The following is a 25,419-nucleotide window of genomic DNA, read 5'->3' on the forward strand; positions in this document are numbered from 1 at the left end:
CACTGAGCTGCTGAGTGACTGAGAGTGTGCGTGGTGGATTACATGCGAGATTGCAGGGCTCAAATTACAAACTTTTTGACTCACTCCGATCATATCAATGCCGGTTTCCGAGCTTCAAATCCTTCTTGGAGTACACAATAACAGTTTACGCTAGAATTGGATTGAGCCATGGACTGTTTATAAAAGTGGACGCGACTGAAAAGTGAGGCCAATGCCGGAGCGCCTTAAACTGCAATACTAACAAGGCCCACTGAGGATTGGCTCCATAGACTCCCATTCAACTTCTCTCATTAAATACAAAGTCAATAAAAAAAATAATTCCACAACTCATGATGGTGTCATTCGCTGAAGACACTCCTTCTTATTAGTTTTCTGCCGGTCCAGCTGAAAATAATCCCATTATTATTTGGACAAAAGTTTGTGACAGCTTGTAGATGAACATTTCAAATTATTGTACCAGAGAAAGATTCAGCATCAGGGTTGTTGTCTGGGAACATGAATGTCCCCAAAAACTTCATGCCACTCCAATTTAGCAAATACAAAGATATTTTGAAGGGTAAAAAGAAATCTTTGACCTCCTAATAAAAAGTCAGCATTCATCCTTTTGGAACCAAAGATATTAAGTTTAATTTCACTGCAATCTAAGAAATTGCTGTTGTCATGGAGCACTGATTGTATTAGCTCGGATGTGAGCAGATCGAGTCATCTGGTCAAGTGTCAGTGACTCAGACGAGCGCGAAGAAAGTGACTGAATATCGCAAACAGCGATTAGCCCAAAGCCCGCGTGGGATCTGACCCCGAGGACTCGGGACGGTGTCACAGAGAAGACAGAAGACAATGGAATCGAACGATGTGGGTTCAGGGTGACGGCGCTGCTCAGAGTCTCCTGGAGAAAGTAGGTTTTCATTTGATGTCAAGTGACACAAAAGGCTGACAAATCGGTGTGTGGGTGGGTGAAAGTGTGATTGTGTGACGTCTGGTCCAGAAGTGACACAGCACCACACACACACACACACAACACACACACACACACACACACACACACACACACAGTACGCACAGTGGAGGTCTTTGTGCTGGACGTCCACTCAGAACAGCTGAAAGACATCCGATACGTTTTTCTCTGCAAATTCAGGTTTTTTTTGTTTTTTTGTTGTTATTGAAATAAACACAACTACAGTATGTGCAGAGTCACTGACAGAATACCCATAAACAGCTATTATATTTTCAGTCGTCCCAACGGGTGCAGACCTGCGATTCATTTTGAAAACGACCGGAGCGGCCTTTAACCAATCGGCATTGACCACCATGTGACGCACAACACGTCGAGCGCCGGGAGTCACCAAGCTGTCGACAGCAGAGACGCAGAGTGCGACGACACGTTGGTAAATGGCCACGGCAGGCTTTTGTTTCCGAATTTCAGACAATTTGTTCTTGTCTCCGGTTTCAAAATTCCTCGATATTTGCTGGCGTCGCCGCAACCGTCCGCATCTATTCAACTGGATCTGCCACCGTCGCCGATGTTAAAACGACATTTTCGGACCCCGAATTGTGAATCCATCAATTGGGGAAAATGAGACTACAAAAACATAAATGATGCATCGTTGCCGGTCTCCCCTTGAAGCTAAGATTGTCCATAATTCAGTGCCTTCAGTGTATTTCGACGGCAGTGAAGGATCAGACCCTCCTCCTGCTGGTGGAGTTTTAGCGCTCTTCACGCAGCTCACAGAAGTGATTGGCGAGAGGCCACAGAGACTCTCCAGCTCTGCCTCTCGCTCTTCATTAGTATCTGCTTCAAGAAGGAAGCGACCGTAATCATGAAATCAGCGAGCAATCAGCTCCACCGTCGCTTGTCCTCTCGGGATGTCGCGTCCTCCTGGGAGGACGGGCCGGCGGGGAAAACGAAGACAAATATAGAAGGCAGCGCCGAGTGAGTACGAGACGTGAACATGTAGTTTTGCGTGTCTGCGTGGGTGAAAAACAAACACGCTTGCAGTATATTCGTTCAATTGAAATCCTTCCAGACTTTGAGTTGCCACGGTAACGCAGGGTAAAATGGAGGACAGAAAGAGATGTTGACACCACGTGCTTGTTTCTGCAGTGATTAAAAAAAAAAAAAAAAATTCACTTTATGTCTCCCTCTGTGATCTCAACTACTGCGGAAGAAAATCATGTTCCTTCATCGAAGCTCCTCGGGACGACGGAAAATAACGCTCGTCTCGCGACGGCGGTCGTGAGGCAACGTGTTATCAGGCTGTCCGTCCGTCCGTCCGTAGCTGCAAACGTCTGTCACAGGCCGGCGAACGGGCCTCGAGGGAATGTCTTCAAATTTGGCCAAAAAAACCCAACAAAAACATTCACTGGGTCCCAAAGATGACCTGATTAGATTTGGGGGTTCGAGGGTCAAAGGTCAAGGTCACAATGACCTCACATCGTCCCATTTTCACGAACGCAACGTATCAAAAGCACCCCGAGGGAACCGGTTGGTGGGCGCGCAAAACCTACGACGCGGCAGTTTTTCATCAAATATGATCAAACGCCAACTGCACGATCACATCTTAGAAATTGCAACGTGTCGGACCGGTGCGGGTGCTGCTCGAATCCTGTGGTCCAGGGTTTGGCTTGACATCATTTTTTTTTTAGTTAACTTTTATTTTAAAATTTGTAATCTGCAGATAGATATAATCTACAGTCGATAAGCTACCTGTAAAAAGAATTTGAAGCAAATTAACCGGTGATGTAATCTAGAAACCTCCAGCAAATATTAGAGCAGATCAGATAACACTGAAAATACTCTTATTTTGGATAAACAACAACTTAGTAGGAGCGACAATTGAAGAGGCCTGTTTCTAAACTTCTGTCTGAAATGAACTGAAATTTGATGGTTGATATTATGATAATTCAGCTCAGTTTTGCAGCAGCAAAAACTAACGGGGGGGGGGGGGGTGGATGGGGGGAGTTTTAGTCAGGGCTCATTTACACTGAATCTTTTAAAAAGCAGCAAGTAGTGGAATTAATGACCTTTTTAATGCTTGAAAGCTGTTTTTGTTCAGTCGTGGTGAGCCTGAAGGACCTGGGAGAAAGACAAGATGTATTACAATGAAGCCGGGTTAAGAACCTTTAAAAGGTTATGACAAAAAAAAAAAAAAGAAGTCCCGCAGGTGTTCCAGCCTTTGACATTCAACATGAAACCTTTTTTTTGTGTTGTTTGAAAAGACTGAAAGGTTTGGTAATTTGGAGGGAGGGGGGGGGACTTAGTTTGAGGAGGTTTAGAGGAAGGATTTAAGAGTGAAAAATGAAAGAGTAAAGGGATTAAATGCAAGAAGCTGTGAAAGCGTCTCCCAACAGCATCTCGGAGAGATGTCACTTCAGTCGGACAGAAAGCACGAATAATAATTCACATAGCTACACGGGCTCACAGTTAATTTCACTCACCCGATGAGAAACCCGGCAGGACTCGTTGTCCCAACTGGAAACCCTCAGCCGCATGTTGCTGCTCTCGAAGGATCCGCAGTCATTATTTCCAAGGACGGGCTGTTCCTTTTCGAGGTGGAGACGCTGGCGTTTCATTGTGCTACGTTGACGGCAGCTATACCACGTGGATTAATCGTGTCGGTTTGACACCTCAAAACCAAGTCTCTGATTGACACGCGTTCGATCCTTCGTTTGAGACTGAGAACAAAACACCTCTAAATCGACTTTTGAACTTTACTAAACGACTCCGTGCTGGCATTTCTGGAGCTCCGACCCGTTAAGACTCGGACACATCTGGTTCCCCAACTAATTTTAGAATCAAAGCAGAAATTTGAGGGGTGAGGAGGCCCGATTAACTGCCTTCGGTCGGATTGCAAAAAGTCTCAGCTGCAGGGAGCCTTTCGGATAAGAGGTGAAACGTTTTCAGGAATTTTAACAAGTCCAGTTGTCTTCGGGTAAATCTTAAGATTTGACCACGACCTGGATGAACGGGAATCTTTACAGACGCTTCTTAGCATACTGGATCTGACGTCATGGTGTAACGCAGAAACTAAGTACCACCTCGGAACCACTTCCTTTTGAGGCGAGAATCTCAAAAATCGTCAAATAGCTGAGAAAATCAAATTGACAACCATTTTTTTGTTCGCAAGCAATTGCAGCAGTTTAAAAGCCACAATTTTAACAGATTAAAAAGGAAAACGTGAACAATATCCCAAAAATGTTGAGTCGTCTTTTTTTTTCTCAGCCAGTTACCAGTAAGATTATATTTAGTGTAATTTGTAAAGCTGGATTGCATTACCGGGGAAAAAAAAAAAAAAAAAAAATCTAGCGGAGACAGTGACAGAACAAACTGTGACTTCAGAGCGAATCGAAAATAATTTGAGCTAATGTCCAAAATGTGATGAAACCTTTTCCGACAGCAGAGGACAGACAGGTGACATCACAGCTGATGCAGCCACAAATGGAAACCAAAGTTCACCCCGACATGAGAAGCTTCGAGGACCAAAATATCACTGCAGTGATTGTGGAAAAACGACAACGACCAGACCTGATTCATGACTAAGGAAGCAGCAATCGAGGTTAAACTTTCCTGTTCATTAGAAGGTGCTCTGTGGAGGGTTTTTTTTTCTTCTGTGTTTTCATCCTCGAGACTTAATATAAAAAAAACCTGAAGTAAATTTCCTTCTGTAATGTCCTCAAACATTGGCAATCTTTTTTTTTTTTTTTTCTGGAATCATTTTAAAGCCTCCATCTTTGACATCCGCGTTCAAAAGGTGCCCTCTCTTAAAGAATCTGCTCAATAGCGCCACGAGTGGTCAAGAAGTCCACAGGCACCTTTAACGCTTGAAAACTCACGGGAAACGTGTTTTTGAAACACGAAACAGGAAGACGGATACCAGTCCCGTATCTGACAGTTAAATGTCAAGCCACTGCGGGGTTGTTTAATCAGATTTGATGGTTTATGAATCTATAAATGCTGACTGTGCAATGGAAAATTTGTGACGTTGTCTTTTGCCGACTTTTGAGCTCCTCCAATTTATAAGCAGCGATTAACAATTGGGCCGGTCAACCCCAAAAAAGTTGACATCACTGATAAGAACGAAGGACATTAAATACATATAAAATACCCCCAAATCTTCCTGGAAACGGTTTCGGTGCGTCCTCGGCACAAAGCAAACATGAAGGAGAGGCGTTACGTGACAGAAGAGATGCAGCTAAGTCCATAGCAAGCCGTATCGACTCCCCTTTGACCTTTCAGTCTTTATTAGATCAGTGCAGAAAGTCTTTTTGTCGAGTTCACGTCGGGACGCATTCAGTACGTGTAAAAAAAGAGGCGACTGCAGGCGGGAGGAATACCTTCAAACGCACCAAAAAAAACCAACAACAACAACAACAACAAAAATGCAGCTCGAAGGCACCTTCCATCTTCTGGAACAGAAGTGAGATTTGAACTCTGCGACCAAAGTTTATCTTCCAAAGTAAATTGTTTAAAAAAAATAAAATAAAACAGACATATTATTGCCGGTGTTAAATTACTAAAAGATCAAGAATGAGTCCATTTAAAAACAATTTTTTTTTTTTTGCACGTATCTTTTGGGACCATGAACGTGTACTTGTACTTTGGCCGTACGAGAGCACAGAACGGCAAACGCGCAAATGTTGCATTTACTCTGCTTTTCTTTTATATGAAAACCCTGAGAAAATAAATACAGCGGATTGGAAGTTTAAAGACACGTTTTCTTTTCTGAATTGGCCGAGGTCAACTTTTAAAATGGCCGTCATTTACGGCGACAGGTTTGGGTTCTGCGGGCAACAAAACCGAAACGCGGGGGGGGGGGGGGGACCATCCAAATACCGTGATGGACGTTGAGAGTTAAAGGAGAATTTCACACATTTATAAATTCATGGTTGTTACAGCCAAGATTAAGAAGGATTGAAACTCTTGTCTGGATTACAGATTTGACTGGTTTCATCAGTCTACAGAAATAACGTAACAGCCACGTGTACAATCGGAGGTATTTCATTTTAATAGCTTAAAATCGGAGGCCGTATTCTTTGAGGAAGCCATTGACTGCAACAGTTCCAGCCGAGACCTTTCACCTCGGCAGCGAACAGACCAGCTTCGGTCTCAGGATTTGACCCCGAAAGCTTCAGTTTGACTTTCATCGTCCACCCGGATCAGGGCGGACACGGATGACAAATCTTTGGACTTTGTTACGACCGGCAGGACAAACCTACCGTCCACTCGTGAGCGAAGTAATGAAAAAAAAAACCCCGGAAAATTCCTACAGAAACCCTGAGAAATCTTGACTCCAGATTTTTTTTTTTTTTTAGTCTTGTTCAGTTGTTTGTGTCCCATTGTTCAGCAGAAACAATCCCACTGCATTTGACCGTCATTATTTTGCTGTAAATAGTCGATTCTTTGAAACAAGCGTCTTAAACTGAAATTGATGGCAGCACTTCGACTCTGGGATTCAGTGGTCTTTTAAGCTTGACAAGCATAGAATTCAATATATATATATATACAGTATGAAGAATAAAGTTTCCAACAATAAAGAAATGATGAACGGATATTAAATTGTGTTTAAACTGAGCAGTTCTTTAATTTCTCTGAAAATCCACAACTGCTAAGAGTTACATTTTTTTTCATACAAAATGTATTAAGATTGTTTTGAAATTATGGACCCTTTAATGTGTGTTTTTTTTAATTTTTTTTTTTTTATGGAAACCAGTTTAAAATACTGCATTTTTAATCTTTTTTTTTTTTTTTTTTTCAAATTTCAGTTCAGGAACGGTTGTTCATTGTGAACCAAAATGGGGCAACTCCAAGAAAACAGTCACTTCGATAGAAGAAAATAAAGGCACAAGTATGTTGGTACAATTTTGTACAATCGGAAGTGATAAAAGTGATTCATTTATCTCTCAGGGTTTCTGTAAGATTTAACTGCACATCCCAAAACTGGTATTTTGCCGACAAGCGTAACTGAAGCTGCGCTGACACAAAGACTCGATTGTCTCCAGAAATCCATCATAAAATTCTTTAAAAATAATGTTGTTTTTTTTGGTTGTTTTTTTTATCTGCAGATGTAGACTTCATAGTCCTGGCGTAAAAATGTCAAAAACCAATAATGTCCCAGCAAACAAACAAACAAACAAACAAACGAACAAACACAAATAATTTTTTTAAAAAGCAGTGAGGTCGGTCACAGCAGAATAGAGGTCGAAAGAAGTGGTCACAGTTCATTGGCTGAATGTCACTGGTTTTCCCGGACAAAGTGGGAAAATGTAGAGACGGAGGAATGTTCCGTCCTCCCTTAGTGCCCTCGAGCAAGGCACTTTTACAGCAGGCGCTTGTTCCAGTGGAAGCTGCTCAGCGGCAACTCTCAGTTCAGTGTGTAAATGGACGAATGTGAAAGCAAAACCTTCCCTGGACAAAAAAAAAAAAAAAAAAAATAACAATAACAATAATAAACTAAAAGCCAAAAAGGAAAATAGTTCATTTCCTGTCCGTCCCTCTCTCCCGGTTTGGAACGCGTCGGCAGCAGATATTTCACACTTTTAAATAACATTAGACACTATGGCTATGCTGAAAATATACATTCTGACATTTAGAGATCATACTACATATTTTAAAAATACAAATGTGCAAAAGTTGTAAACAAATAAGATCGTGTGTGTGTGTGTGTGTGTGTGTGTGTGTGTGTGTGTGTGTGTTTGTGTGTGTGTGTTTGTGTGCGTGTGTGGGGGGGGAGGGGGGAGGGAGCACGGAGAGGGGGTGTCACAGCCTGGTGGGCTCCTCGTCGCTGTCACTGCAGTTGCCACAGCAGTCCTACAGGGGGAAGCAGAGAGCGAAGAGTCACCGACAGTCGACCACATTTTGGTTTCATTTAGAGTTGAATACAAATTGGCCAATTTCTTTTGAATTTGTAAATGTGCAGTTCATTACATACAAACATTTTATTAAGAAAAATGAATCCCTATAATTAAATCCTATTTCCTGTAACTTTTTCAGAGTGGAGAATTGACAATAACAAAACGTTTTACAATTGTAAAATTTTACATTTCAACATTTATTCACACAGCTGAGCTCCACCAAACCAGCGGAACAAAGCTTCTTTTATGTGAGCGGCAACACATTGATATTCAACACAGACACTTGTTGTAACGTTATTAAAAATGTAGAAATCCCCCAAAATGGATGTGGTTGTAACGGAGTAAAAAGTGTTAGCGTATCCCTTTAAGGACTACGTATGTCAAACACCTGGATGAAGGCAGTTGGTCTTTTAAATACACGAAAATGAAACTTAAAAAACTCCCTCCAGACATGTTTTAAGACGTCTAGTTCTAGCTGGTGTTTTGCTGATGCAGGTAAATTAAAGAGTCCACTGACTTGTCGGCCGAACAGCCGCTGCAGGAGTCCCTGTTTGGGCGGAGGGGACGGCTGTCCTCTCCAGTCCAGGTCGGGGGGAATCGTCCCGTCCGGGTAGAACACATTGAGCTCTTCGAAGCACTCCGACTCGATCATCTGCAGGAGAAAAGACCAAACTGGTCGAGACGCATTTTGGACGCACCGTAGAAGAACACTACAAACACAAAATCAATGAAGCAATGATGGTTCCTGTCGCATATTTAATGACTGTTGTCGCGACACTTATTTTTTTCCATGTCGATTGTTTCCTGCTTCCTTTTATCTCATTTGCATAGTTTCAAAGAAGGTTTTACATTTATAAAAATCGGTTTCATTTCTCCCTTCAGTCTTATTTAAAAACAAACATTTCGTGGAATGTTGTCCCGACAGTCACCCTTCTCCTTTTTAATGGCAAACTGAGGGCGAGAAGACCAACAACAGCTCAGTGATGGATGTTTCCGTCCTCCTCCGACTCACATTCAACACCAGCCGCGGCGTCTTTTTGAGCATTTTCTCCGCAGCATTAGTCAAAGTGTCAAAACCGCTAAAATCCTCGAGCTGATGACTCTCTGGTTCCCTGGAGCAGCTGCCTGCGTGAACTCCACATCATTAGAACAAAGAAAAACTCATTCAGCTGGTTTTTAAAAGGTTTGTTGGCTGTTATTGGCTTCAACGTTGTATACAAGTTGTTGTTTTTTTGTGATTCTGCTCTTGATGGAATAATTAAAATGAACAGAACAGGGCTGGAATAACAAGCAGATGAACACAACATCTGATCTTGATTAACATGTCCGGATGAAAGCATCCCTCCCCATCCCGGTTCATTTTTTATGGCCGGCGAGTGTGTTAAAGCGTGTGTGTGTGTGTGTGTGTGTGTGTGTGTGTGTGTGTGTGTGTGCGTGTGTGTGTGTGTGTGTGTGTCTGACCTCGTCTTGCCAGGGAATAGAAACGCTGCCCGTCGACACTTTGCTGTAGAAGGACTCGTCTTTCGGCTCCAGCTCCACACCTTTCACCGTGGAGAACTGCTCGATGTCCAGCACGTCTTTACAGTAGATGGCCTGCGGCTGCAACACGCAAGCGCACACGCTTTCAACACGCTTTCAACACGCTTAACTTTGCACATGCCGGAGTGGCGAGACGTTCCAAGAAACTTCTCCGCGACAGGATTGAAGGTGGACCAGAACTGTTCAATGCCCTCAAACAAACCAAACTTTTCGAAGTCCCTCATGAGAACCTGCCGTAGTACAACAGAGCGGTCGCCGTGGGGATCCTTTCTGCTTATTACACTGTGCAGCTTAATCGTGTGTATTAATCATGCCTGAGCCTCGCTGACATTCTTATTAATCACATTAATTAATTCCACTTCCTGCGCTGCAGAGAAGGTTGGACTTCCAGCACTCTATTCAAATTCAACTGGAAGGTTCAGCTTCTCTCTGAAGCTCTACCAAGAACAGGCTTTTTATGCGTCTCGGCCTTTAAGGCGCATTATCAACCGCCCTCGCTTCTGATTGGCCGACTCTTTTTCTGAGCGACACGCCGCCGGGCCGCGATCGCAGGTTTTCTAGCGGTGTTGTAGCTCGCCAGCTCCGCAACAGAACGACTGCTCGTGCGTTTTCTTCCAGACAACAAAAAGCCTGCATGGTGGGGCCGCGCTGAGAGTGGATGTATAACACCGGCGTGAGTTTGTGACATCACAGACTTACGGAAGTCCAAACTACGTGTGCAAACGTCCCAGTTGCTGAATACAGTTATTTACACTCCCACTTGACTCGCTGTATGATCAAAAAAGAAATCCGAATACAAACAACATGGGACCTTTAATGTTGCTCCGTAAACCTGCGCTTCATTGATGTTGTTAAGTCGCATCTGTGCTTGACCAATCAAATGAAGTGAAAAAAGCTTTTAACTCCAGCGTTGTTTTTTTGTTTTGTTTTCGTTAAACATGTCTCATCCTCAATGAACAGAGATATAACGTGTAACATGGACTTACGTCGGGGATGAAGGGCGGCAGCAGCATGCCGGCCTCCAGCCGTTTGAAATTGATGGAGCGGAAGATGGGTTGGGCTTTGACCTCGGAGGCTCCGCCCCCCTGACAGCCCACCCTCTGTGCGGGATCTTTGATGAGGAGCTGGGAGGGGAGGGGGGGAGGGGGGTTAAAATACAACAGAATACAATTAAAGTTATAAAATGCAACTGGCAGCTTTAGTGGGGAATTCTCAACAGTCAAATGAGCTATTCTGAGACTTAGGCAGCAGCGACGGGCGCTTCAAGCTAAATTACTACTCGGAAATTCGCTCTGAAGTATTCGATTAAAAGTTCGCTTTACCGCCACCTTCAGACGCGAGTGACACATTACAGGTAAGTGATCAATAATCACTTATAGAGGAAGATGGAAAGCATGAACAGCTCGTTCAAAGTCAGGGAATTATGTTAAAGGGTGATTTGAGGTAATGCAGCCAGACGGAGACGGCTGAGAAATGGGTCAGGATTTGTACTCAGAATGTCTTTTCCAACACGGAGCTTTAATATTAAGTAGAACATGAGCAGATGGAAGCTATAGACAAATACAAAAAAAAAAATGAAAGAAAAGTGGATTTGGCCGCTTGTCTGCACATCCACCCACCATTTTACAAAGGGACTTGGCGTCCTCGGAGAACTTGCTGGAATATTCCTCCTCCACGTCCGTCACCAGCCGCTCCACTTCCTCCCTCTTGATCTTCTTCTTCCTCTGCTGGAAGGGCGACTGGCCCTCGATCATCTCGTACAGCAGGCAGCCGAGCGCCCACCAGTCGGGGCTGAAGGTGTAGCGTTCGTTTTTCACCACCTCCGGAGCTGAAGGACAGGAAGGAGGTGGAGGAGCGAGCGTTTTGTTTGGGTTTAAGGTTATATGCATAAAACAAATGTTTAACACTAAAATGCCAGCTTGAGACGATGTGCTAATACGTCCGCCACGAATACTCCATCACCAGCAAAAGTACGTGCGTGTATTTAAACTGTTAAGTAAAATTACAACAAAAAAAAATCAGTAAAATACTTTAAAATGATGTAGAATGAAGGAACATTTTTTAAATAATGTAAAAGTAAAAACGGTAAACTCTCAAACTGCGAAGCTGAAATCACGAAAAGTGGAAAATAAAAATCGATCCTATTGATTGTTACAGAGTGTAAAATAAATGTAACGGAGAAAATAAGTATTTCCTTTTCAAATGTGGTGGCGCTCATATTTGTAGTTACTCGTGTAAATGTACTTCCTCGGTGAAGGTCAGATTCTTACCCATGTATCCGACCGTTCCCACCCGTCCCTTGATGGTCTGTCCCTCTGGGACGTGGACCGCTAGACCCAGATCCGATATCCTGATGTGGCCTGAACAAACAGACGTAAATAAAAAAGATATTTTTAGACTCCCATTCAAAAAACGTCAACTTCTCTCTTGAAATACAAAGTCAACATATTTTTTTCCATAAACCACTGTGTTGTCATAAGTTCAAATCGCTCCTTCTGATCAGTGTCCTGGTGGTCCGTCTGAAAATAATTCAACAATTCATTTAGATATTAGGAATCAAAGAGAGCTACGTTTCAGTCAGATCCACCGATCACTCCTTCTCCCCAGCTGCCCCAAATATGGTCACTTTGGGCACCGAAAAAAAAACAAGATGGCAGACTGGAGAATTTCACACATCGACGGGTGACGTCACAACGGGGTTGCCGCTTGGTGAGCACACACCATTTTGAACTTTCCGTAGCCGAGCCACCGCCACGAGGTTTTCGTTCCTTGTGATTTATGGAAATAGAAAATCATCGTGTGTTACGATCCTTTCCGTCAAAGTGGGTTTTATGTCATCTGAGGAAACTCTGGATCTTTATTTTCATTAGTCACAGGAATTTGTCGCAATAAGATTTCTTCCGCACGAAGAATCAACACCTCTAAACCACTGCTCTGTAATTTGAGACTTTGAAATTGAACTTCATCTGGCGTGCAGATTTCAGCGCAACACAAACAAACATTTTCTCACGGTCAGGCTGGACAGTCTCGGCTTCGTCGGCCGGTTTTGAGGGACGATGTTTGTCTTATTGTCACACCAGCTCAGAAAAGTGATCACATTCTTGCATCTTTCTGGGATTGTAATTGCCTGTTTTTGTATGCCATTTAAACTCAGAGCCTCTGGCTTTCAAATCAGATCACTGCTGGCGTCACAGCGCCCTCTGGTGTTTGGCATCAGAAAGTCATAGTTCTGCATTAAATGCAGCAATAACAGCTTCACAGAATGAATAACAGACTTTTGATTCCACATAATAACATGACATAAAGACTGTTTCTGGACTGTTTCTGGAAAAGTCAAGTTTAGTCCCTTTATTTCCATTTAATTAAAAAAAATTAAATAAGCAATGCAAAATTGATTAAATTAATTATGTAAATTACAAATCTTACTTCAGTATGGGCCTCATTGTTCTGTCTTTAAATGAGTAAATAATTCCTAATAATTGATTTTGACAGTTAATTATTGATCTCTTGTTTGTTCAAAAAAAAAAAAAGTAAAGTTTGAACACCCATACGATCCGGTTGAAAGCTCTGGAACAAGACAGGACTATGAAACCGTTCTCAAAAGTCACTTCTCTCCTGCTTTACATATACAGTTTGTAGTAAATCAGGGGTTTTAAAAGTCTGACACTCAAGACTTCTTCTATATTCAGATTCAAATCAGCGGATTTTAAGGGTGTTTATTTGCAGTACATCAGACTGTAATAATAGTGTTTAGATTTAACTTTCTTTTTTTTTTTTTTTAAGGTTAATAACGATCGAACTCACCGTGGTCATCCAGCAAGATGTTTTCTGGCTTTAAGTCCCTGCGCGGCAGAAGGAAGAGGAGGAGACGGTGAGAAGAAAAAAGACGTGAGGGACGGGACGGGTGTTGCGCCGGTCTCCCGAGAGGACGCTCACCTGTAGACGATTCGCTCTCGGTTCAGGTCCTCCAGGCCGCAGCAGATCTCCGCGCAGTAGAAGACGGCCCTCCTCTCGTCGAAACCCGCCTCGCCCATGTGGTAGATGTGAAACTTCAGGTCTCCGCCGTTCATGAGGGTCAGCACGAGGCACAGGGCGTCCTTCGTCTCGTAGGCGTACGCTAAACTCACCTGCGCGCACACACACACACACACACACACACACACAATGGTTAAAGCACCACAGGTGTGACTCAGGAGCATCCTTTACTCTTCACTCTAAACCAGTGGTTCGATTATATAACTGTGAATATGATCAAAATGTTTTTTTTTTCTTCCATACAGTCGAGTTGTCCATGTTTAGGTTCGTTTCTGATCCATTTGTACGTTCAGCACTTCGAGCGTCAGCGGTTCGTTATGTTATTTATTCACGTAGGCTTTAGCTGAATATTTGAACCGTGCATCCGTGAATTTAAACTATTTCAAACGTTTTATCAGTACCGTTTTCACTTCAGCTATTTCAACCTCGTAGTCGAGTGCTTCCCATTACTTTTTGCTAAACATATCAAGCGTTTATTCATAAGTTTGAGCTATTTTAACTGTTTGCGCATCACGCTTAACTGAAAGCTTTCTGTTTGAGACCTGTGTTTTGCAAACTATTTGGCAATACTTTCAGCAAACTAAATCAACTAGATCAGCTGTTTATTACCTCCTCACCGTGTTCGTCATTTAAGGTAAATTCAGTTAAAGTTCAGTAAAGTTCCTGAAAACTTGCAAACTTGGTCAAAATATTTTTCCAGGTGGATTTTTCCTTTAGTGAGAGATTTGTAGGAAGCTGATGACGTTGTTTCCTGCATACCTCCACAACTAAAAACAACACAACTTACTGCCAAAACTTCGAAGAAAAAAAAAAGAAGAGACTATAAACTAAACAAAGCTATGCGACTGTGTATTTTTACGTTGGGGAGGGGAGTCGGCAGGCCTGGGAACGCGGAACAACCGACTGTCTGCTGTCCAAATAAAATAAGCTGAATGAAGGCCAGAGATTCAAACCGCAGCAGAGACAGAACAAACCTCACTGTTGTCTTTTAATTACTGCGGCTGTAAATGTTGCACACGTCACGGTCCGTTGACGCCAATACTGGATAGGATGAAGCCCGGTGATATTCTATATTTTCCTTCATGTAAACTAATTCTACAAAAGAGGCAAAACCAATAATGAAAGTTTCGCTTGTGCACCCTTAAAATGTTTTTTTTTTCTTTTTCCCCCAGGTATATTACCTGTATTAGTAAGTTTCATAACAATGTTACTTGCTAGATTGAGCGCGCGCGCACGCGCACACACACACACACACACACACACACACACACACACACACACACACACACACACACACACACACACACACACACACACACACACACACACACTTATTTTTTTTTAGCTTGAGTCAGTAGCTGATTTTGCAACTCTACTGCTTGAATTCAAAACCGGAACAAGAAGCTGAAATAGATCCTACAAGGTCGTCATTTGGTTGGTTCATCCCTCCCTCCCTTCCTTCCTTCCTCCCTTACTTCCTTCCTCCCTCTCTCCCTCCCTCCCTCTCTCAGGTAAGAGGAGATTCTTACTACAAATCTGCTGTTGACTTTCTCCAGGATCTGTTTCTCATTGAGCGCCATGGACTCTCCTTTCCTCTTCTTGATCCTCTTCTTCTCCAGCTTCTTGCAGGCGTACATTTTCCCCGTGGCCCGTACCTGACACGCACACACCTGAAGGGGGAGACAAAAATAAGAAAACCGGGAGCAGGAGTGCAGGAAAGAGTTCACATCCGAGGATTTTATTTATATATCTAAAGGGAAAAAAAAAAAACCTGTCAAAAATAAAAGATACAACGCACTCTCTTAATAAATCAGAGACTATTCCATCTTGTGACTTCACATTTTTGAGGTCATCAAAAGGACAAACAATATCGTGATTGTAATTACGAGGTAGAACATGGAGAGCTGCGATGAAAAGGGAAATACCCCCACCCCCCAATTTTCATACCGTTACAAAATCGGACTTTTCTCCTCTCAGAGGTTTACTGATGATGTGGACAAAACAACACCCCTTAAGATCAAGATTTAAAGAAAATAACATTACGCCATCAATACTGTACCCGTGACGCGCCTTTCTCTTGGCAAAAACTGTTCTAACTAATCACCAAAAACATGAAAGGCTGACAGCATGTTTGGTGGAGAAACAAATACAAATCTTATAATTCAAATTGATGGTTTACCTTGAAAAAAAAAAAAAAAAATGGATGCGAGTTACTAGCGTGAGCCTCAGTATCCTGAGGGCCACACAGTTCCTGTACTGCCATGCATCTCTTGCACACGCTGCCCTCTCAGAATTAAAGCGGCATTCGAACAATTTCACAGTGCTCTTCTATGAAGTTGGATGACTGTGCATTTTGGTACGTAAAGTAGAGCTGACAGGTGCGGCTATTAAAACTACAGGGTCTTGATCTTAATTACAAAACACGGGTTCCACTGCCCCGGAGAAAAAGCTTCTTTTTTTTTTATTTTTTATAATTATTACTGTAAATACCACTTTCGCCTGCAGTCCAGAACTGAAGTCTTTGAACAGATAAGCCTCTGTGCTTCATGAAATAATATATACTACATGTAAATGTCAAGCAGTTTTGCGTCAGTACGGACGTGTAATAGCTCATTCAGCGTGGCAGAAGGAGCGTGGACTCGTTTTTTTTTTTTCCACTTCCATTGAAAATGCATTAGAAAGGGATCTCTTTGTCCGGTGTGAACAACAACGGATACTTCCACACTGACTCGGTCCATGTTTTTCTATGGTACCACAGATGCTGCAGATAAAGGACAATAACTGCATAGATCATGACTGGTATTGAGATGATTATTCATCGTGTGGATGCGTTGGCTTCACTTTCCAGACCCGGAGGCTACGTTTTTTTAGGGGGTGGGGGGTTTCCAGTTTTAACCCGTAATTCTGAAATTTTTGGATAATTTCTATTCCTTAAAATTCAGTTTCCAATCACTTTGAATCTTTGAATCACCAAATCCGTTTTGCACCAACAAAACGAACAGTGACTCCTTACTTCTGTTTATGCTCCTCATCGTGTAATGACCCAACGCTTGTACATTTAATCAGTTATCACAGTTATCAGGATCGAATCAAAAGACTGGTTTTATAAGACTAATGTGTAGCATAGAGACATCATTCAGCGGTGTGTAATGGGATTTAGACACCACTGATTAAAGCCCCTCTTTTAAGAGAGCAAAGAAAGGATTCAGTTTGATACTCTTTGCACAGCTGAAGGCCTTTAAGTCTTTGCGGCACTTGTTTCCTTGGCGACCTCACTGAAACACTTTCTTTGAACCAAAATAAATAATAAGCGCTATTTATAACTTTTAGTTATGTCCAGAGTGGGGCAAATAAACTCTATTTGGGCCAAGATTGTAGTCCTACAAGGCCGTAAAGATGCTAATCTGGACAAAAGGAGGATTATGCAATTTGTTACTGGCGAGTGTCTCGTTGACTTCCGTTTTTACGCTTCACTAAAATCCTGTAAAAAGACACGCTTAAATCGTAACATGTATGCAAGACTCAGCAGGAGGGAAAATCAAAAACGGGTATTTTAAAACTGCTGTTGTTGAGATTATAAAATTAATTTCCCTTACATCTTGGTAGGCAACTTTATTAGTACCGAGACTGACCAAAACTCCTGCTGTGCAAAACGTTCAAGAAGAAATTAAGCCGGTTTTGAGTGTCTTGTTGTCCGAGTTAAGATGATAATGTTATTTTTAATGAGTAAAGACTGCAAAAGTACTCACCTCTCCGAAACCGCCTTTTCCTAAAACTCTGTACTGTCTGAATGTATTTTTCGTCACGGGCTGCCTGTTGGACGGAGAGACAAACTCATTTATAGCACACGGCAACATGTAAAGAACATTTTAAATCAAGTCATCTGCTTACTGAACATAAAATTAAAAAAAAAAAAAAGTAAAGCACAAATGGACGGTTTCAAAAAGCAGTTTCAGGCCAATTCCATCTGATAAATATGCTTTTATTTTGAAAACGTGTTACGAAAGAGAATTTCTCCCACTGAGGCTGCAAATGCTGAACTATTAACCACTGCAGCGCAACCTGGTGTTTAAAAAAGTTAACCAAAAATATTAACTTCAACTTCTCTGCTACAAATATGGGAAATTATAAGTTTCTAAATGGTGTTGTTCTTTTATAATAAATAAAAATATCTTCCAACCTCTTGTATTTTTAAAATATATATATATATATATATATATGTATTATTAAAATCTTCATATATCCAGCTTAAATCCGGTTCACGTGTGAATAAGAAGTGTGGGAACCAGAAAGTGTCCAAATTTAAAGAATGTGATCATTTAATAGGTTCACTGTGAAATTCAAATGATTCTTTTTTTTTTTTCCATTGAAACTTCAAATAAAATGTTTCTCCATTTTCATTCGACAAATAAATCCTGTTTGTTTTTTTCTGTTTGTGTCATTCACGATACAAACGTATTCCTGGATTAGTAGCGTTACATTGAACCCTGCTCACAGCTGGATGTTCAGTCCTGTTCAATCAGTCCATTAGTCTCCGGGTAAATAAGTCTCTGGAGTCGATCAGTCTGCTTCAGAGTCAAATTGTTTTTAGCTGCAGACTGTCAGAAGTCCTGATGCAGTGAAAGAACTTCTGTCAGCTCCTTACACTCTTCTCGCATCACTTGGTTCCATTTGTTTTCCAAGTTTGCCAGTGAAATCGAGCTATTGAGATTTGTTTTGTCTCCTCTCCTACTTTACAAGAACTATTAAATCCAAAAGGCATCTACGTGTTAATCAGCGCCGTATTCAAATCATGCGCTGGTTGTTTGGAAAGCACATTTTGCAACACTGACGACAACGCAGCAGCCGCGCTCGGACCGGAAAGGCCGAAAGGCAAGACAGCCGTTCTCCTCTCGAGGTATCTTACGATATTTACGCTCAGACGTTGTCATTTCAACGTCCAATATTTGGATCAAATACACTCACAGAGATCAAATGTCTGAATGCAAAGTTTTATCTGGTTAGCAGCCTGTGAGGCTGAAACAAAGCAGCCTTATTCTGCAGTAACTAAAGAGGAGAAAAGAAAACTTCGTTAAAAGGTTTTTCTTTGTTCTTTTTGTTTTGGCTCTTCTTTATCCTTCTATCGCTTCCATCTCTATCATCATCATCACCACCACCCTGATCTTCTGTATTCTCTAAAACACGGGTTTTTTTTCCCTGGTTTCCTCAGGTGGTTTGTTTTCGGCTGATCCGACAACAACAGTCGCTTAACCCCGAAACCAAAACACTCCGCAGGATCCGCAGTTTGTTTACGGCATCGCTGAGGTTTATTAAAGTTGGAGTCTGGGAACCGTCGGAGATCGGAGATCAACTTTCTGTCTGCAAACAAACCTTATAAAACCGAAAACGACCATTTCTCCACCGGCAAGTTAACACACCAACAAGACAATCCGACAGCGCCGTGGACAGGGTTTATTACATGGACTCAGGATCTTGGTATTTCCTGGGAATTTTAAACGGGAACTTTGGATTTTTTTTTTAGCGTGTTTATTTGTGTGTGTGTGAGTCTGTGTGAAAAGCGGAAACAAGTGCACCAGTTTCCTCTGATTACTTTGTATGTTAAACTGGGTAAACTGACGGTCGCAGCACATTTCATTTCACTTTTATCGAAGCCGTACAATCAATGCCCTCCCCCCACCCCCTCTTGTAGCAAGATGAATGAAAACATTAAAAAAACCACACAAAAAAAAAACACTTTTACAACCTCCTTTTACAAAGTAAAAACTGAATTCATACAAAATGGGACCCTTAAATCATCTCGATAAAAACTCTTCTTTTGGGGATATCTTGTTTCCAAGGTGCCATTAATTTAGATGACATACTTTGAGCTCTTTTTTTTTTTTTTTTTATGTTTCTTTTTGCCTGTAACTCACTCTTACTGCCCACCAGACCGTAAAACTTTGCTTATGAATGCAGACTGTGTCTGTGACTATGAGACCAGATTAAACAGCGGCCCGACCTGCTGCATCACGTTCCTCATAATCGATGACGAAAAAGCCTTCCAGGTAACCTGTGACGCAGCCGAATCACCCCATCTAACCCTTTCAGGAAGCGGCCTTACCGCTGAAATTCAACCGAAAAGCGAAATCCTGCAGTTGCGCAATCACAAACCCGAATCTTGAAATGTGTGTGACGGTGATTTTGGTCCAGAGATTGCGTCATTCACCCCCCCCCCCGCCCCCCTTGAGGCGATGAAGACACCGGGGGGGGGGGGGGAAGTGATGAGGCAAATCACTGAGCGAGTCGTTACACTGACGTGTGCATTACAGAGGAACGGCAGCAGAGAGAACAGAGAAACAGATCGAGACAGCGAGGCCGAGTTTGACATCAAACTTTACCTCTCCAGCCACTTCCACTGGAGGAACCTGTTGTAGTACATGCTGTCGAGGTAGTCGGCGAAGGGCGCCACGCTCAGGTAGTCGTGGATCAATCTGGAAGATAAACAGTCAACAACATCGACTGGTCATTTTCGAGTCCCAAAATGAGCCACATTCACCGCCACTCAATTGCATGAGAGTTGATTTGGAGAGGAAACAATCAGTAAACTGACAGAACAGAATTCAAGAGTACTTGTGTGTCCATTAATGACTGAATCGCTTTTTTTTATAGGTTGTTGTTTTTTTTCCCCTGAGGGCAGTAATGATTCATGGGATGGATCTGTACTTTCCAAGTTACTTCACAAATTTGGAAAACTTCGAAAGCCACAGAACGATCTGATAACTCCCTTGTAGATAAAAACAAGACTGCTGCGGTGTTACAGGGTGTTGTGTGGCAGTGCAGAAACGCCTTAAATTGCAATACCACTGAGATCCACTGGGGGCTGCTCCCAACAAAACTCTGGCTCCAATAGACGTCCATTCAAAGAGTCATCTTCTCTCATAACATACAAATTCAAGACATTTATTTCCTTCCAACTGTCGTTTTGTCCTAATTTTTGAATTGTTGACTCCCTCTCTGTAATGTTAGAAGGACTTTACTAGGTATTATATAAATCATTTAAATTGCATTAAATTGGAAATTGAATTGAACTCATGAGGGCGTTATTACTGCAAATGTAAAGTTCACGCATGTGTTTCCAACTGCGATGCAACAGAGGAGGAAAAAGTAATTTACTAAATAGCCCGAGTTCGAAATGAAAGCGAGCGTTTGGATTAATTTCAGATTTGATCATCTTCAGAGAAAGGAGCTTAACTGGAGGAATACGCTGCCTTCAGGACCGGCTTTTGTTCTCACCGCTGGGAATGAATACAGAAAAGATCAAATCAAACCGTCTCCATCAAGGTCACTTGCTCAGATACCGACAAATAAAAGAGTCCAAAGTGTGAGGTGACGTGCAGTTAGTTTGAATTCAAATGAGAAATAAGACTGCTGAACTCTCACTGCATTAAAACAGTCATGAGACTTGTAGACAAAAAGAAAAAGATTGAAACCTCGCCAGCCTGTAATCCCCCCCCCCCCCGATAAAGATAAACAAACTGCGTTGTGGCGTTGCAGATGTAGTAAATAAAAACCCATGCCTCGTACTTGATGCAACTTGAAAAAGCGACTGTGCTGCCCGGAGCCTTCGCAAACAAGCATGAACAGAGCCGTTAAGAGGATGTTACTCAATGTGTGAGCGTTGTTTATGGAACGACGCTCTTCCTCGTCTCAGAGACACTTGAACACAGAGGTTTTGTTTTTTGTTTTTCTTCCTTATTTCTTGTGAATCACAATTTCTCCTTGTTTTTAAGTCGATTTTTGTTTTTTGTTTTTTAAACGATTCATGGGTTCACGGTTAAAAAGCTCACGCTATACGCGTTAATAGATCTGGAGCTGCTCTGTCGTGAGAGAGATCCGAGAGCAGAAATTTTGCCAACAGAGAAGGGGAAGTCTGAGACGAACGGTTTTGAAAGAGAGCCGAGCAAGTCCTCCAAAGAGCGGCGACTTTCGCGGAGACTTTGGATTGAGAGAACACAACAATATTTTATTGTGAAAACCAGAAATCATGCTCTCAAATTGAAGAAGCATGTTCTTGACTGGTGGCGTTGATATATTTCCCCCAATTGTTCTTTACCACTGCGCTTCAAAGAAACAAGAAAATATTTACGCTGAAGAAGCTGGAATAAGATCATTTTAACATAAAAAAAAAAACCAAAACGATTATCAAAATATTGGGCAATTTTCAAAGCCGCTGATCGTTGCAGATTTACCTTTGACGAATTCAGACTCGGAAACAAAAAGATAGGAAAAGTCTTAACGACAGCAGCGTCTCGAGCCTCGTGACTTCAAAAACTTGAGACTGAGCCAAAAACCCGAATCCGAGACAGAGCCGACATTCAGGTTTGAGTTCAGGCTCTCGTGTCACTTCGGGGCCGGCAGTGATCGCTTTGGTGTGGTTTTTTTTTTTGAATGTGTGATCCCTTTTTGAACAGAACAGAAACCTCATAGACACAGAGAGATGATGCGCATGTGGATATTTTGGGATGAGCACTGACTCCATTTAAAACAGAGGGCTGTTTTATTTCAAAGGAAACGCAGGAAATGTGGCCTATGTATACGATTTAATCCGTGAAATTCCGCGGTAGCGTCTTTGGTTAGCCGGCACCTCATGTGATGTCATTACGCCGACAGTGTGCTGTTTTGGAAAAACAAACGGCTATTGTGTGAATATTGATTCTTCAGGTCTGACAGTTGTCACTCCCGGCAGGAAAATACCAAACTCAGCCCAGCAGGGGGTGGGGAGTGACGATAGGCAATGAAAAATGAATTGACTTTATATTTCATGAGGGAAGTTGGTGCATTTGTGAATGGGGGTCCATTGGGGTCAGTGTGTGTTTTTTTTGGAGCCACCCTCTAGTGGCCCTCAGTGGTATCGCACTTTAAGGGAGTCTTCAAGGAAACACTGTCGTAACTATTTCTTACCGCAAGCGCTCGTATTGTTTAAGTGAGGCACACATCTCGATTTTGTGAAACATTTTCCACATCGTGCAAATGAGAAATATAAAATAATAAACAAATGAATTAAATCCCTTTTGAATTCTTTGAATTCTTTTTTAGAATTTCATCCAAGTTCCTCAGGCAGTTCTGGGTCCCCTGAGGACACTCCTGCAAAGGAAACGCCCAAAGGGACGTATTTTCTTTTCTGACATTTTATAAACCAAATGATTACATAATAATAATCTATACTGATTCATAACGTTACCTACACACCTAAAATAAGAGAATAAAACACTGTAATGTTCCCCTTTTTGAAAGCGGGCTAAACAAAATAACGGATCAATGTAAACCAGTGCAAATTTCACTCTTACTTGGTACATTCCTTGAAGAGCTCTTTGCAGGCCTCCTGATTCAGCCTCTCGGCGCACTGAGCCTTCATGGCCTCCTCCAACTCAGACACGTGGTCCTCCGACTTCACCAGAAAGAAAAAAAAGAAAAAGAGACAAAGATCGAATGACGTCCAGGTAAACACGGCGACTCAACTCTGGCAGTGAACTTGCAGCGGAAAGCCGGCTGAACCAGGTTGGAGGCGGTGCCGGCGGGTGATTATCCTCAACACTCTGCAGACTGAGGCGTGCTCAGACTTGTGTTGGGCACAGGTGGAGGTGAAAACCACAGAGACACCGACTCGGCAGGAACAAACAGGACTGATGATCATTTCCACCATTCATATATTAAGTCATATTAATGTCAATTAATGTGCAGTGTCCCTGTGCAAACACGGTGGTGCGTTCAGGGACACTCTGTAAGTATAAGTACGTATAAAATCGAGCTCATCCGAAGCTTGATTTGATTTTGAATTTGATAGAGCGTTACATATTTATTTCTTTTTTGTGTTTTCTTGCTTTAGAGGTGCTTTGCATGTGACTGCATCCATGGAAAATGTCATTCTGACATAAAAACTGGTCTGATCGTGGTCAAATTCAAGTTACATATCACTCACTGCATAATTCACAGCAACATTTTTCTTTTAAAGTGCTCAAAGGCATTTATTTTTACTTGAACTAACCAAAATGAAAAGCTTAACACATTTTGACACATTTTCATGTTGAAAGGAATTTAGCGGCGACTTTGTCTTTTTCTTCAGATTTTTATCTTCAGTGTGTCTGTTTGTTAAAGTCTAACCGTCATTCCTTAAGTCTGCATCGCTCTAGCTTTTAGCTATATATCTAATACAGTAAAAACATTGTTCTCATGAGATAGCAAATAAATAGCTAGATGTAAATATATCTATTTAATCATGTATTTATATAAAGAAATTAATACATTTGTGGCTAAAACGTACAAAACTCTCTGTATAACCTTAAAGAAAATAGGTTACGCGCCGCTCGCTCTGAACCCGTCCCCAATCTGTGATGTCAGAGCTGACATCACTTTGACAGGGACACGAACGGACAGAAAGTCCATGAAAGCAGCGCCCACCGTTGGGTTGAAGTATTTGTCGACGAGCTCCTGACCGCACTCCTTCCTCTTCTCGTCTGGAGTCACCTCGTACTCCGCCTGCACACAAACACACAAATCACCACGCAACGAGGCGACGCCTTACTACAGCAATGATTACCCACGTTTGAGCAGTTTCAGAAGTCAGGAGTCCAAAGCTTATAAAATGACGAACACGTACATGCTTTCACACCCACAGGTGATGTGCTGCTATGATAAGATGGAGGTGGAGGGAAGATATTTTATTTCTCATTTTATCCTTTTAATGTGAAGCACTGTAAGCTACACAACTGATGAGCTTGGTGTTGTTTGAAAGACGACACGTTTTCAAGTGAACCTGAGAAATATTTGAGGAAACATTTAGAAGTTCCCGACACGCACACTGAAAAATAAATCTTTCAAATTCTCCAATATTGTTTTGGGTCATCAGTCAAACCGAAGCAGATCAGTGGCGTTGATCAAGTTTGACCGATGACTTGCGATGAGATTTGCGTCAGTAACAGAAGGGATGCAAGGCACTAAATTTCCCCACCGTGAGATTAATAAAGTGTAAATGAATAAATAATAAAGTCTAGAGTCTAAGGAGAGAGATTGAAACCCTGAAACGTGCTGGGTGGGAATATCGTAGTCTGGAGTCGGACACCTGCGGCGAATCGACTCCACCCTGACAGAGAAGTAGCTTTTCAGTTTTTAATCAGCTTGAAGTCATCAATTTGGACTATTTTTCCAAATCTGATTAAATCATTGTGATAATATGATGACTTCACTGAAAGTCAATAAACAGTATTATTGAATCAGCTGCAGTCCTGTCTGCTTTTGACTTCAGAAAACCCAATTTAAGGTTTTAATTGAAGAGTTTTGGGAGGCCTTCGTCCACACCCTGCAGCACATGAAATTATTGCATCTCTTCCTCCTCTTCCTCCTCCTCCTCCTCACCGGCTCAGAGTGACCTATAGTAAACTGAGCCTGACTGGAAAACTCCAAAGTGCTTCCTCCTCCTGTGAGAGCCTGTAAACTAACGCTAAGTGACAGCGGAGACAGTTCAAATCTCATTTTCATCGCTCCATCTCGTCCTCCGTCGGAGCTCTCAGAGACGAGACGGGAAGCGGTTGTCGGGTAAAAGAGAGCGTAATTGCTTCGTGCGCGAGTCGTATCAGCTGGACGACTGACGGCTGCAAAAAAAAGCAGGTTCGTCTGAGCCGGCGAGTCCGAGCGGAGTTTTCATTAACTGTGCACCCAAAATAAATAAAAAAATAAAAAAGACCCCTATCTCCCTCCTGTCTCTCTCTCACACACACACACACACACACACACACACACACACACACACACACACACACACACACACACACACACACACACACACACACACACACACACACACACTTCAGTGGGGATAAAACAACAGCGTGACTGAAACATTCCTCAAGTGAGCAAAGCGAGCAGCGAGTCGTTCAATGTGACAGATGAGGTCAGCAGAGTGTGTGTGTGTGTGTGTGTGTGTGTGTGTGTGTGTGTGTGTGTGTGTGTGTGTGTGTGTGT

The 25,419-nt window shown here is 42.2% G+C and overlaps 1 protein-coding gene across 1 annotated transcript in view; it reads right to left on the bottom strand.

The window, feature by feature from the left end:
- Nucleotides 1-5,210: 5,210 nt before the first annotated feature.
- The window catches only part of grk6 (G protein-coupled receptor kinase 6), a 35,115-nt gene continuing 14,906 nt past the window's right edge, over nucleotides 5,211-25,419 (bottom strand). Inside the window, exons 4-16 of the mRNA XM_069716749.1 lie at nucleotides 23,860-23,937; nucleotides 22,749-22,849; nucleotides 19,800-19,892; nucleotides 17,172-17,235; nucleotides 14,952-15,092; nucleotides 13,324-13,514; nucleotides 13,192-13,229; nucleotides 11,658-11,747; nucleotides 11,007-11,215; nucleotides 10,374-10,511; nucleotides 9,310-9,447; nucleotides 8,366-8,500; nucleotides 5,211-7,804 (exon numbers count right to left, since the gene is read on the bottom strand). Of these exons, the coding sequence (XP_069572850.1) occupies nucleotides 7,754-7,804; nucleotides 8,366-8,500; nucleotides 9,310-9,447; nucleotides 10,374-10,511; nucleotides 11,007-11,215; nucleotides 11,658-11,747; nucleotides 13,192-13,229; nucleotides 13,324-13,514; nucleotides 14,952-15,092; nucleotides 17,172-17,235; nucleotides 19,800-19,892; nucleotides 22,749-22,849; nucleotides 23,860-23,937 (1,467 nt within the window). The 3' untranslated portion in view covers nucleotides 5,211-7,753. The remainder of the gene's footprint in view (nucleotides 7,805-8,365; nucleotides 8,501-9,309; nucleotides 9,448-10,373; nucleotides 10,512-11,006; nucleotides 11,216-11,657; nucleotides 11,748-13,191; nucleotides 13,230-13,323; nucleotides 13,515-14,951; nucleotides 15,093-17,171; nucleotides 17,236-19,799; nucleotides 19,893-22,748; nucleotides 22,850-23,859; nucleotides 23,938-25,419) is intronic.

The sequence above is a fragment of the Brachyistius frenatus genome, unplaced genomic scaffold (assembly GCF_029030835.1).
Source record: "Brachyistius frenatus isolate BFR_SWC_R1_liver_20210118 unplaced genomic scaffold, ASM2903083v1 Contig_5, whole genome shotgun sequence".
Classification (NCBI taxonomy): domain Eukaryota; kingdom Metazoa; phylum Chordata; class Actinopteri; family Embiotocidae; genus Brachyistius; species Brachyistius frenatus.